Below are 13,434 nucleotides of genomic sequence, written 5' to 3' on the forward strand. Positions count from 1 at the left end.
CTTGGAGGAGGGGAAAGCAGGCTGGGACAGAAACTTGGTCTTTCCCACTGCCCCAACAAGGACCCAGAACTAGCGGCTTTGCTAGTTTGCATAGTAGGCTACCCTAACAGAGACAAGATGATTTCATGTTAGTGAACAGAGCCTGAACATAACTGCAAACTATAAGCTCAAAAGGGGAAGTCTTTGATTTCTTGGTTCCTCACCAATTGGAAGACACTGGCTCTTGGACCTCTGGTCCAAGAGTTTCGTTTCTGCTGTCTATGGTGGTTTCTGGTAGAAAGATAAACTAATCTCATGTGGATGTTAAAATTATTTTTTTTTAAAAAAAAATGAGATTTTAAATGGTTTTCAAATTTTAAAAGTTTATATGTTCATGGTTTTCCTGAATGCTTGTTTTTTTTATTATTGTCATTTTTGTCTGATTGATGTATTTTATATGTTTGTTTTGTTTTGTTTTTATAAGAAACAAAATCTAGTCCTGTCACTTGTACCCTCCTTACTCCAAAAGTGAAGTAGATTTAAAAAAAAAAAAAAAAAAAGAATCCCTAAAGGTGAGAACTAAAGATTTTCCTCCCGTTTGTCCTTGAGCCATAGTGACTGCTCCTCTGGAAAAATTTATTCAGCCAACCAGTACTGCCTCTAATATATCAGCGACTTTGTATATTTCAATTTCTGGATGCGACTATCAGAAAATCGTGAACCTGGGGAGTCTGTTGGCAATGTGTGCATGAGCCCTGGTCCCCTCACCGTTTAGAGCATGCCTCTCCAGCCTGCTTTCTCAAGCACTCTTTAATCATAGTGTGTGGCATGGCAGTCCCTAGGTGCTATGATACTTCACATGTGAGCATCTTGGTGTGTGTTTCCTGTCTGGCTGGAATGTCCATCCCCTGGTTTGCATTAACCTATTTCAAATAACGAGTAAGAGCATCTTAACATGCTACCGGATTCCTACTCCAGCTTCTGAGTGTACACTTTCTTCAAGGTTTAAGCCTTCCTTTTCCAGGCTGTTTTGGGCTTTCTCTATTCAGAGATTGGCTCTGAGAAGAAGGGACTCTGCTGGCTCCAGGGAGATCCCTGGACTAAGCCACACAGAAACTATTCATTTCTCTGTTTGCTTTCTGTATGCCAGCTCCTAAGACAAGAGAAACGCGCTGTCCCTCTAGGTGAAAAAACAGACTCCAGGTTGTTTGCCCAGGCCGGCCCTCACCTTACAGTGGCGCCTCCTCTGACAGGCATGGAAAGTGTCAGAAGTTAGGGCTACAGACCTTTTTTGAAACAAGACTGTTCAGTACCTAAAGGAGGCCCAGTCTCTGTAAGAACTCCAAGAAGCTACACCTATGTAGTGTATGTGTTCTTTGTGGAACTGAACTGATGGATGCTGGGTAAACACAGTATCCCAGGCCAGGGGGATGTGGCAGGACAAAACCTAGGTTTCCTAAGATCTCCCCCAGCTCCCTCCTTGGCACATCCTATATCGCCTCCACCAATTCATTCGTTACTTACACCTGTCCTACTGATCAAGTGGCTTCTCTTGTGCCCCCCTCCCCTGGCAATTACCTAAGTAAAACACCCAAGATGGAGCTTTGGGAAAACGATATGATAGGCACATCAGACCTAGGACTACAGAAAGAGCAAGAGGAAAGAGCTGTACATTGACCAAAGATTCCAATCGGAAGGCCCGAAACAGAAATCTGTAAGAAGAAAACAGGAAGGCCAACAAAACCAACTCAGACAGGGTCTCTCTGTCCAGCCCTTGACTGTCCTGGAGCTTCATCTGTAGACCAGGCTGGCCTCAGACTCAGCGATCCACCTGCCTCTACCTCCCAAATGCTGGGATTAAAGGCGTGCGCCCCCACACCTGGATAACTATGTCAACCTTAAACAGAAGTCAAGGGTGCAAGATCTTAGTAATTGACCCAGTAAGTTGTCACTTCTACCAGGTGAGCAGCAGGGCTCAGAGCAGTTGGCATCAGGGAGACAACAGAGGTCACTAAACTCAACTACAACCCAGGGAAGGACTGAGCAGGGGCCTGGGCCACCTCCTTGTGGGACGGTTTCTATATAGACTTGGTACAGTGGGTAGAAGAGTTAAGTAAAGTTGCCTGTCAGAATGAGGATAGGGGTAGGAGAGCGAGGAGTCTTGGGCATAGCACTTACATAGAACTCTAAACGACTGGCTGTCACAAGCAAGAATGCCTGCTGTGTAGTTCAGAGTATTGTGAGACTTAGGTTAGTGCAGAATGGGATGCACACAGTAAAAACAAACACTTCACTCTAACGGGGTCTTCAGACTTGTTTTCCTGCCCAGAGGCAAGCCTGAGAAGGACACACAGCTTCAGTAAAGACAGGAGGACAGGTAGAGAAAGTGGAAAACGGGTTTTCTCTGGGCTGCTAAGCACCAACAGAAACACTAAGCACAGCTCCTCCAGAGGGGTGGGAACTTGACTTTATTGCCAGATGGTGTCTCTCAGGGAATATGGTCCTTTCAGGTGTTTAACCCTGGTCTGCCCTCCCACCTGCCCCCCAGATGATTTGCCTGGAGGCTAAGAGGAGTCAGAGCTCAGAACAGAGATTCCCCCAGGGATGGTGGGACTTGACTGGGACCAGGTTTCCTCTTCCTGCTCAGTTCAATTCGGTTTCTCTTGAGTTTCCTTACCCTTGACATCTCATAATTTTTCTGGGCTCTGAAGACATAGAGTCCCACAGCTAGAGTCACCAAGAGTAAGAGAAGGAGCAAGCCCTTGGTCAGGAGGCAGAACATTGGAGATTTCTCGGGAGAGCCAGGATCTAGGATAGGAAGAAAGAACAAGAGTTCATTAAAAGAATGATAAAGTTTAGAGGGCAGATGTCTACCTGAAGTGTCTCAGAAAGGCTCTTGGGAGAATAATCAGCTCATATCTTACAGCACATGTCTCTAGAAATACCTATTCTGGGCACAGATGCTCAAGGGCTGATATCTGGCCATCAGTTTCAAGCCAAGTACAGAAGAATCCTCTGGGAATCCAGAGCAATTGACAAAGGAAGGGCCCCTCTCTGATCCAATAGCAGGCTTCTACGGGAGAACATTGTGTTCTAGAGTCCAGTACTCTCCTTAAGAGCCCCAGGCATGGCAGGAGGTGGTGTCCTCAGTCCCTGGACTTGCACAGTCTCAGGAATTGTCTCTAGGGTTCTGGTACCTGCACAGAAGGTCCCAACAGGGATGAGACGGGAGCTGGTGCTGCTGATGGGGTTGCTGACCCTACAAGTGTAGGAAAGGGCTCTGTCACCGGGCCTCCAGGATGTTCTGATGGCAGAGCCTTCACGAGAAGTGTTAGTGCTGTCCTGTGAGGAAAACCAGGTGTAGGTCGCATCCATGCCTGCTCTCTCTACAGAGCACATCAGGGATATATTACAGGCACCTTCCTCGGAAATCTTAAAGGTCACAGTGACATGGGGCTTTGACAGTCGCCCTAAAAGAGAGAAAACAAAAACAAAACAAACAAACAAAAAATCACAAAGACCTGCTGAACATTCTGAAGTTGGGTCTGTTTTCCTACAGTTCTCAAGCCTTGGGTATTCTAGCTATCCTGAGAGGCCCTGTGCTCAAAAAAATTAAAATAAAATAAAACCAGATAAAAACAAGCATCTAATTTGTGGTTGCGGGGTCCCAGGGAATGTGCTTAGACAGATGTACACCGGTACTCCTTCTAACTTCACTCTCTCAGCTTTAGACCCCTCCTTCTCCCAGTTTCTCCTCTGTCTCACTGATTGTACAAAACATTACCACCCTCCCAAGGGTATTTACATTTTCGTCGTCTCTCCAAGATCCTAAGTAGATTCAGTACAGCAGGTAGAGAGAAGAAATGTTGGCTCAAGCGGGAAAGAAACGATTAGTAACCCTCAAATCACACAAGGGGATAAGGGGCTAAAGAGCTAGTTATCTAGAGGATGCGCAGTCTGCTGGGTGAGAAAGGGCCCTTAGATACCCTTGCTACACGCGATCCTCATCACTCACCGCTTTGAGAACCTCTGTGGAAGCAGCCTCAAAATCTAATGGCTGCTTGTTCCAGCCCAGTTTCCCTGTGGCTGAGCTCAGACACTGGAGCAGAGCACACTTGAGGCAGTTTGCCTTCCAGTTTCAGCCTCTTAAAGCTTACCTCAGCTCCCAAGCTCCCATGCCAACCTCAGAAAAGCCAGAATAATAGGAGTCTAAACTCACGGTAGACAAGGAGATTGTAAGACGTTGTGATAGAGAACTGGGATGTCTTCAAGTTGACTTTGGCTTGGTAGAGTCCCGAGTCCTCCCAAGTCAGATTGTTGATATACAGAGAGTAGCTGGACTCCGAGACGTCCACTCGACCCCAGTAGCGAGGATCCATCACCTTGATGCTGGTCGACTGTCCCTCTTTCCCTGGCACCACTATGGCAAGGTTTTTTTGAGAGGACCAGGTGATGCTCTCAACCTCTTCATCGGGTGGTATTTCCAGAGAGAGGCTGATAGACTCTTGAAGGACTGCAACCACGTCCTCAGGGTCCTCATCATCTCCAGAAAACCCTTTGACTGAAAAGAGACGTATGTAGGCCAGCCGATATCTCTGGGAGACCAAGGCTAGTTGGCATGGTAGCCGTGGCTGCTCCTCATCTGAGCGCCTTCCCTAGCTCCCTGTTCAGTGTGACTCTCTAGCTACCTCTTGTAGTTCTAGATTTCCACTGCACCCAAGCCGACCAGGAATGGTCCCCATTCATCTCTTCGCCATCCAAAGTTTTCCCTTTTCCCTTGTCCTTTTTGAACTGCAACCCCATCCATGTCCCCCAGATATCCTCCTCTCTCATCCCGCTCTGAGGCCATACCCCATCCCTTGGAGATCAAAATGGAAGTTTCTCAAAACTAGGCTGGGATCCAGCTATATCACTCCTGGGTACATACTCAGTACAGTCTAAGCCAACATAAGGCTGTAATCCATGCACACCCATGTTTACAGCAGAGCATGTCACAATAGCCAAGCTAGAGAATCAGCCGAGGTGCCCATCAGCAGGACTGACACATTCATCCCTAAAGGAAGGGTCTTGTTAGCCTAAGGCCAAGTAGAGTCGAGGGGTACAAAGCACAGGCAGGTACTCACCTTCCCGAAGCAGCAGAAGGAGTGACCAGAGAAAGGCCCCCATATCAGCAATCCCTGCCTAGGAAGAATGGCCTGGTCAGCTCCACAGGCTGTGGAAAGAGAAGTCGGTATGTGGTTCTCCAAGAAGAATGACTAATTGATATCGACAGGAACAGAGAGGGAAATTCTTCGCACTCCAACTTCCTCTGTCCCCATTAAGTTCCTCCCTGGCCCTCGTGGGACATTTCTCCCCAGTCTAACAGATGATTTATCCACTGACTCAGATTGCCCATCCCCCAAACTCAGCTCAAGTCTTACTTCCTAATAACAACTTTCTACTTCCAATTTTCTGCATGTCCAGATCCCATGGAAATCATATATGCACGCACCAGCCTGCTGCCAGCCCTCCGCATGCACTCCCCGCCACCTCAGTGCATCCTGTGTTGCTGTGCTCTCTATCTCCCCTGATAGTCTATTGTTTATTTCTTCTGTATGTTTCATTGTTCCTGGCCCCTGTTAAGTGCACACTCACAACATTAGAAAGGATGAGTGAGAGAAGTCCTTTTGTTTAAAGCTATCTGTATTCCCACCTGGGATGCTATTTGGGGATGGGGGATTGATCTCTTGTTTTCTAAGAAACTATTTCTCTTCCAGCCACCTTTCTCTGCTGCTCAAGAGTCTGTAAAACAGTTGATGACCACTCAGTGGTGGTTCCATCTGATTCCGCACCCTGCGCAGTGAGACCTGCAGACTACACTCCAGTGGCTATCAGAACATTCTGATCATCACTAGGGAACTGCTGCATGAGGACAGAGGACACATACACAATTGCAGGCCAGTCTGTCACCTCCCATCTGGTCCATTCACCCTGACATTCCTTCTTGGTCACAATCTTTCTTTCTGCACCTGCTCTTCCTTCTCAGTCTCTTAGAAGTAGGAATCGGGGATGACCAGATGGGCACCGTTGGTGCTCATCAGAGATGGTGCCACACGTGTGCAGAACTTTCACCAAACAGGGTTCACTGGGTGAATACCCATTTGTCACATGGAATGGCAATGTCAGCAGTGCAGAGGAGAGTCTGTGTTACACAGGGCAATGGTAGGTAGGTTAACATAAGACACCCTCGTGAGAAGCTGGTGGTCAGCTCTGGGATTGGGCACCGCCAGAAGACATCACTCCTTGAAGTTCTCTTAGATTGGCTAGTGAAAGTTCTAGGAGTAGAGCAGCTGGCACTTGGAGTGACCAGCACAGCTGGCTGGCACCAGGGGTTCCTAGAGGAGATGATGCTGATATCAGCAGGGTTCTCAGTGGCAATGATGGATGGAGCTGTCAGCAACAGCTTCACCAGGTCCTCCTCTGATTTTGGATGTAAATATCATCACTTTGCCTTTTGCAGTTGGAAGTCAAGGTTGGTGCCACCTAAGTGAGTTCCTACTGCAAGGAGTTTGAGGACATTCTTCTTCTTCACTTGCAGGATGTCAAGGGCTCCAGACACTGTGTGAGTTTCCCTTTAAATTGCAGTGTGAATTGAGAGAAACATCCTTTGGATAACCCCCACCCAGACAGCACGGAAAGGCTGATTCTCTTTTAAAATTCTGTTTCAGGCGAGGCATAGTGGTGCACACCTTTTAAAACCAGCACTCAGGAGGCAGAGTGGATTGCTCTGACTTCCAGGCCACCCTGGTCTACATCGTGAGCTGGAGCTACACATAGGGAGACCCTGTCTCAAAAGGAAAATGACAACAACAATAACAGCAATCATTTTAAAAGGAGTTTGTTAGAGTTGTTAATGTCATAGAAATATTTCAAATCATTCAGATTATCAATCTTGATCAAAGATATGGAGAAAATCAGATTTGAGAAGAGATTGTAGAGAGTCAAGGTAGGAGAAACATATCCTGGAAAAAAAGGAACCTCTATGTGCACTCTTGGCAGCGTGGTGGACAGTTAGCTTTACATGTCTACTTGACACAACTTAGAATCACTTGGGGAAAGAGTCTCAATGACAGATGATCTACACTGAGTTAGTCTATGGGTATGTCTTTGGGGTTGATGGATGTGGCAAGATCCAGCCCACTGTAGGCAGCACTATTCCCTAGACAGGGGTCCTGGACTGAGTAAGAGGCAAGCATAAGCAAAGAACCAAACATGCATGTATTTGTTTCTCTCTGTTCTTGTTCATCTGGAGCAACAGTCTTAGACTCCTGATACTATTTCTCTGCTTTGATAGACTGTAGCCTGAAATCATGGGCCAAAACAGTTTTTCCACTAAGTTGCTTTTAGGGTATTTTAACACAATAACAGAAATGAAACTGTATGTAGAATGAAAGTAGTAGAAATATAAATTAATTAGGTCACTATGGAAATCAGTATGGAGGCTCTTTTAAAAAGAGAACTATCATATGATATAGCTATTCCTGGGTAATATACTCAGAGGAATCTAAATCAGCATCCTTCAGTGATCCTGCACACTCAAGTTTACTGCAATGGTCTTCACAGCAGCGGTTATGGAACCAGCCTAAGTGCCCATCAACAGGTGAATGGATAAAGCAGACGTGATATGTATACACCAATACTTTTATTCATCCATAAGTAATGAAGCTACGGAATTTGTAGGAAAGGAAATGGAACCAGAAGTAATCATGCTAAACAAAATGGCCATGGGTTGCTTTTCTTTTTCCTCATATGCAGAATCTAGGCTTGTGAAAACCGATATGGTTTTCAAACCTGGATGGCTGTGAAAGGAAGACTAATTAGGAATAGGAGAGACTGAGTGGGGGAGGGGGAACACAAGAAACAATGATAGAGTGTAAGCACAATCAAAGGATGTTAGATGCATACATGAAAGCGTTACAGGGAAACCCATTTTGGAGAGACGTGGGTTAAGAACACATCTGGTCTGCAGAGGACCCGAGCATGATGTGCAGCACTCATAACAGGCAGCTCACAACTGCCTGAAACTCCAGCCTCACGTGACCTGATATCCACTGACCCCTTCCTTACGCATGCACGCATGCACACACACACTATAATTGAAATTTTAAAAATGGTTAAAAAGAGAACTGGGCAGTGGTGGCCCACACCTTTAATCCCAGCACTTGGAAGGCAGAGGCAGGTGGATCTTTGTGAGTTTGAGCCCAACCTGGTCTACAAGAGCTAGTTCCAGGATAGCAAAGGCTGAAATGCAGAAAAACCCTGTCTTGAAAAAAAAAAGGTTAAGAAGAAGGAAAAGGATAAACTTTGGCTGTAAAGACGCAATGGGTTGTGTTAGACAGCGTTCATCCCCTGTATTAAAGTTAAGATGGACAGTCACTGGTTCAGATGGTCTACAGCATCTCAACACCAGATGGATCCTCAAACTGGATAGCCTTGAAGTTTCTAGCAGTGCTCATTTCAACAAGTCCTATGCTATGACAAGGAAGCCAAAATGGTATTTCACGACTTCTTAGTTTAGATTTTTTTTTTTGTGTGTGGTTTTTCGAGACAGGGTTTCTCTGTGGTTTTGGAGCCTGTCCTGGAACTAGCTCTTGGAGACCAGGCTGGTCTCGAACTCACAGAGATCCGCCTGCCTCTGCCTCCCGAATGCTGGGATTAAAGGCGTGCGCCACCACCGCCCGGCTAGATTTTTATTACTATGAAGAGACACCATGACCACGGCAACTCTTATAAAGAAAACATTTAATCAGGGTAGCTCACTGACTGCTTCAGAAGTCCAGACCATTATCATCATGACAGGGAGCACAGCAGCATGCAGACATGGTGTTGGCTACATCTTGATCAGAAAGCAACAGGAAGTGGACTGAGTCACACTGGGCGGTATCCTGAGCATAGGAAACCTCAAAGGCCCCCCCCCACAGTGACACACTTCCTCCAACAAGCCCATACCCACTCCAACAAAGTCTTACCTCCTAACAGTGCCACTCCCTATGAGATTTTGGGGGCCAATTACATTCAAACTACCACAATGAACAAAAGAGAAAGGGGAAAAAAGGAAGAATCTCCAAGCTCCTGAATTCAGGAGGGTTGAGGAAAAACTCTCCGAGAAAAGCTATCGAGGATAAGACCTCAAGGATGAAGTCAGCTAAGTGAAGGAGAATGCTTGTTCTTGTACCCTTGAGAACCAAGCCTCTTTTATTTGGATTTTTCTATAAATACAGGTCAGGTTTTAACTTGAGCCTGGAAGGTTTTTAAACCAATTTTCCCATGTATTTAAAAAGAAATTTGATTCAGCAATCCCAACTGCTAGATCTGTATTCAAAGGAAATGAAATCAGTATGTTGAAGATCTATCTGCAGTCCCATGTGTACTAGAGCATCAGTCACAATAGCCAAGAGAAGAAGGGCAATGACCCAAGTATCCATTGGTGGATGGGTGGAGAAAGCAAATGTGGTACATATATATGATGGATACTATCTGACCTTAAAAATAGAAAAAGAGCTCCATCTGTGCCAACAGAGACGAACCAGAATGTGTTATGCTAAGCGGAACAAGGCAACCACAGAAGGTCAGATGCCACATGATCTCACATGTAGGATCCTTAAAAATTGAACCCATCGAAGTAGAGAGTGGAGTGGTTGTTTCCAAGGGTTGTGGATCAGGTCAGATGGGGAGACAGTGGTCATAGGACACAAAGTTTCAGGTAGACAGAAGGAATAAATTCAACAGATCTACTATACAACATGGTGATTGCAGTTAATAGCACATACACTTAATATATAGTATTCTCAGAAATAGCTGATAATAGATTTTTGTGTTTATAGTACAAAAAATATTTCAGGCTGTTAATAATATGTTAATTAACATGATTTAACCATTCCACAAGGTACACACACATATATATATGCTTCAAAGTGACATGTTGTACAAGATAAATGTATACACAATTTCACCAATTTTTAAAAAAAAACTACACAAAATTAAGAATACAATTAAAGCAAGCTAAAAAGAAAACAAGCTCGTGTGTATAATGTCCAGGGTTTAAAGATTTCAAGTGTTGGAGTCAAGAATAAAAGCGGCTTCATGGGAGAGAAAATGCCTGTGAAAGATAACGGAGGAGAAAGCAAGCCCAAGTTGGGAGAGTGTGGTACCAGGATGCCTCTTTTGGGTAGGATTGCCCAAGAACTAGATCTTGTCCAAGAGCGTCAGGTACCAATGCCCGCCCTGTGTGCAGTTCTTGGCTGGAGCTGCCCTAAAAGTGGTGGTCCTGGGAGAACTGCAGTTGGAGGCTGCCAGCTCCTAACACTCCTTGCAGATGAAGAAAAGTTTTCTCTTGAAGGGTAAGCCAAAGGCCATCTCCATTACTGCTACAGTGGGCACGCTGACAGCCAGAGATGGCTGTACTTGTATTTATTGAGCATACCCCCATAAATATGAACAGTCCATCACATCTTTGGAAAGAGAAAAATGATTGCTATCTACACTCCTCACTGAGCTCTTCCAGACCACTGTGGAAAGAGTCTCTTCTCAGCATCATTTTCAAAGAACCGTTCTTCAGCTCTTGGACTGTGCTCCAACCAAAGGAAGCTTCCTTGCTTCCTCGTGCTGCCCTTTTAATATTATTCACATCTGAAGTCTACTCCTGCCCCTGGGTGAGAAGTTTGCTTTAGTCTCAGCTCAGAAATGAGAGGTAAAACTCCAGTCCTAACTTACAGCGAAACAATTGCTACCCATTAGTGCAGATACACAACGGGAGAGGGAGGTCCCTGGACCGCTCACCCTCACTCACCTCCACCCCGCCCTTTCCTTGGTGCTCCCAGCAGAGTCTCCCAAAGCTCATGATTTCCTCTCCAGACAGATGGGGGAGTGGTGGTGACAAATTGATCTTCTCTGAGTGAGTGACTTTGTACTCTGTCCTGGGAGGAGGTTAAAAAGGAATATTTTCTGTTAAGGAGTTCTGATGGCTAAGGCATCTCTATTCCAGATGGTCCTTCATACATCCTTCCTCCTTCCATAGACATCTGAAACATACCTCCCTTCATAAACACACACATGCACACAGAACACACACACACACACACACACCTTTAAGTGTCCCTCTTATAAGCGTTCCCTAAGTAACCAAGTAGGCCATGGTTTTAAATATTACTTCCCTGACAGATTCCAGTATCTACAGTGTAGTATCATGCTTCTAGTTCCCTAGTTGGAGTCAGACCCTAGTCTATAATCAGTTCTAACTTTCCTGGGCCTGCCCTAGGCTGCTGTCCTCTCTGACTGTCTTCTGCAGGAGACGCTTCCAAAGTGATGGTTATGTCCAAGGATGTTGCTTTCTCAGTTGCCCTCTCTCCATGGGTGAGGGCTTCTAAGAAAAGAGGTTGGGCTAAGGCTAAGAGTAGATAAACAGCTCTACACAGGAACCTGAGAGGTTCTCTTAAGTTTTTAGAGACTGGATTGGTCCCTTTGACATGGAAAAGAATTTCAGGACTAGGCAGTATGGTAAGGCAGAGTTGGAAATGCTATTAAAGGTACCATGATAGAGTGATATACGCTTAGCCATGAAGGTTAAGAGAAAGAGAGGGGCTCAAAAAGGAAGATGCAAGAGCAAGAATATGGGCATAGGCTTCCTCATGCAGTGATGGAAAGTTTATCCGCTTGTGGGTATGGGCTTTGCCAAGGGGCCTTTTACAGACCTGACCAAGGGACTGAGTCATACTCTCTCACATTTACCTTTGATGAAGAAAGGAAACAGGTGATGAGAAAGGGCAAAATGTGATGTGGGAGTGATTTCTTATTAATAAAGAAACTGCCTAGGCCCATTTCATAGGCCAACCCTTAGGTAGGCGGAGAAAACAGAACAGAAGGCTGGGAGAAAGAAGCTGAGTCAGAGAGTTGCCATGGTTCTCCCACTCCAGGCAGATGCAGGTTAAGATCATTCCTGGTAAGCCAGCTCGTGAGCTACATGGATATTAGAAATGGGCTAGTCCAGGTGTGAGAGTTAGCCGAGAAAAGGCTAGATGTAATGGGCCAAGCGGTGTTTAAAAGAATACAGTTTCCGTGTAATTATTTCAGGGCATAAGCTAAGCTAGCCATGTGGGCGGCCGGGTGCCGGGGACGCAGCCCCGCCGCTCCTAATTCAACAAAAGTGTAGTGTATCAGGAACGCTCATTAGTGGTGATGGGAGAAAGATAACTGGATACAGACGATGAGGGAAGGAGCAGGTAGGGAGGGACATTGAAGACAGAGGCAGAGGAAAGATAAAGAATGGAATAAGGCTTCTTCTCCACCCACCCCTACCCAGAGGGCTGTAGGGAGGTGACATCTAGAGCCCAAGAAAAGAGACTCATCTAAGATCACAAGAGGGTCCTCCCTTAAAAGCAGAAAGAGCAGGCAGACATGAGAAAGGTTTGCACGTGTCAAGAAAGCAATGGTTATCCTTGGCTTTAATGGGCAACCAGCTGCCCTGAGACCTGGAGTGGGCAGTGGACCACACAATGGGGAAAAGCCACACAAGTGGAACTAAGATGCTCAGCTCCTTCCTTTGCAGACCAGGATGCTTACACGTGTACTCTAAAGGTGAAAACCAAGCTGATATAATGCCTGGAAAGCACTTGGCATAGAGCTGGGCCCATGATGAGGTCTCTATGAATACGAGCTGTGGGGGTTACTAATGGCTGGCATTGTGAAGGCCAGGGGCCCCTCATTAATTACCAACTATCTGTGATTATTAAAAAGAAGACACCAGAATCTCTAAGATAAGAAAGGTAAGCCAAATGTACCTGTCAGCCCGCTTATGGAGCACTGACACGGGAATGCATAGCTCAGCATCATGTCCCCCATGCCAGCAGCATCCGGTTCACCAGAGCATACAACCATGTCACGCCTAAGGCTATTCCCCCAGCTGCACCTCTGAACAGCTAAGACCTCGTCTTATCGGCATCACACATCCCAGAATGCCAAAGTGGCTCCCTCGACTTACCTATCCCGTCTGGTCCCCTTATATTAATTGCTCTTATTAACAAAGTGCAGATTTGTCCCACTACTTTAGAGTCACACACGGGAAGATGGTTAAAATGCTGGTGGTGCCACTGGCCACACTTCATAGCCAGTGAATCGGGGTGAAGGTATGGAGGATGGAGTTTAGGGATGCTGCCTGCTCATCATGCAAAGTCACCAAGTGAGCCTGCTGTAAACTGGAAAGAAAGCTGCAGCCTGCTCTTCAGTTCTGTGGGAGCAGAGAGGACGCTCCCTCGCCAAGCGGTGTCTAAAGTCTCCAGTCACAAAAGGTTTCCCCAGAGCAAAGCCGTGAAATGACACTGTCTGTTTTTTCCTTGAACTGGGTTCGGGGGAGCATAAGAGAGGCTCCGCCAGCTTCTAACTCGTTCTCCTGGGCTTTCCACAGAACAGCCTCGCAGACTG

The 13,434-nt window shown here is 46.0% G+C and overlaps 1 protein-coding gene and 1 pseudogene across 1 annotated transcript; both read right to left on the bottom strand.

Annotated features, from left to right (window-relative positions):
• Window positions 1-2,560: 2,560 nt before the first annotated feature.
• Slamf9 (SLAM family member 9) lies at window positions 2,561-5,145 on the bottom strand. The gene is made up of 4 exons (XM_005368568.2): window positions 5,103-5,145; window positions 4,199-4,540; window positions 3,177-3,449; window positions 2,561-2,787 (listed from the first exon to the last, which is right to left on the bottom strand). The coding sequence occupies exons 1-4, from the start codon at window positions 5,143-5,145 to the stop codon at window positions 2,561-2,563; spliced, it is 885 nt and encodes a 294-aa protein (XP_005368625.1).
• A 687-nt stretch (window positions 5,146-5,832) lies between these two features.
• Window positions 5,833-12,891, bottom strand: LOC113458498 (annotated as a pseudogene).
• Between the last annotated feature and the right edge of the window lie 543 nt (window positions 12,892-13,434).

The sequence above is a fragment of the Microtus ochrogaster genome, unplaced genomic scaffold (genome assembly GCF_000317375.1).
Source record: "Microtus ochrogaster isolate Prairie Vole_2 unplaced genomic scaffold, MicOch1.0 UNK35, whole genome shotgun sequence".
NCBI classification, from domain to species: Eukaryota; Metazoa; Chordata; class Mammalia; order Rodentia; family Cricetidae; genus Microtus; species Microtus ochrogaster.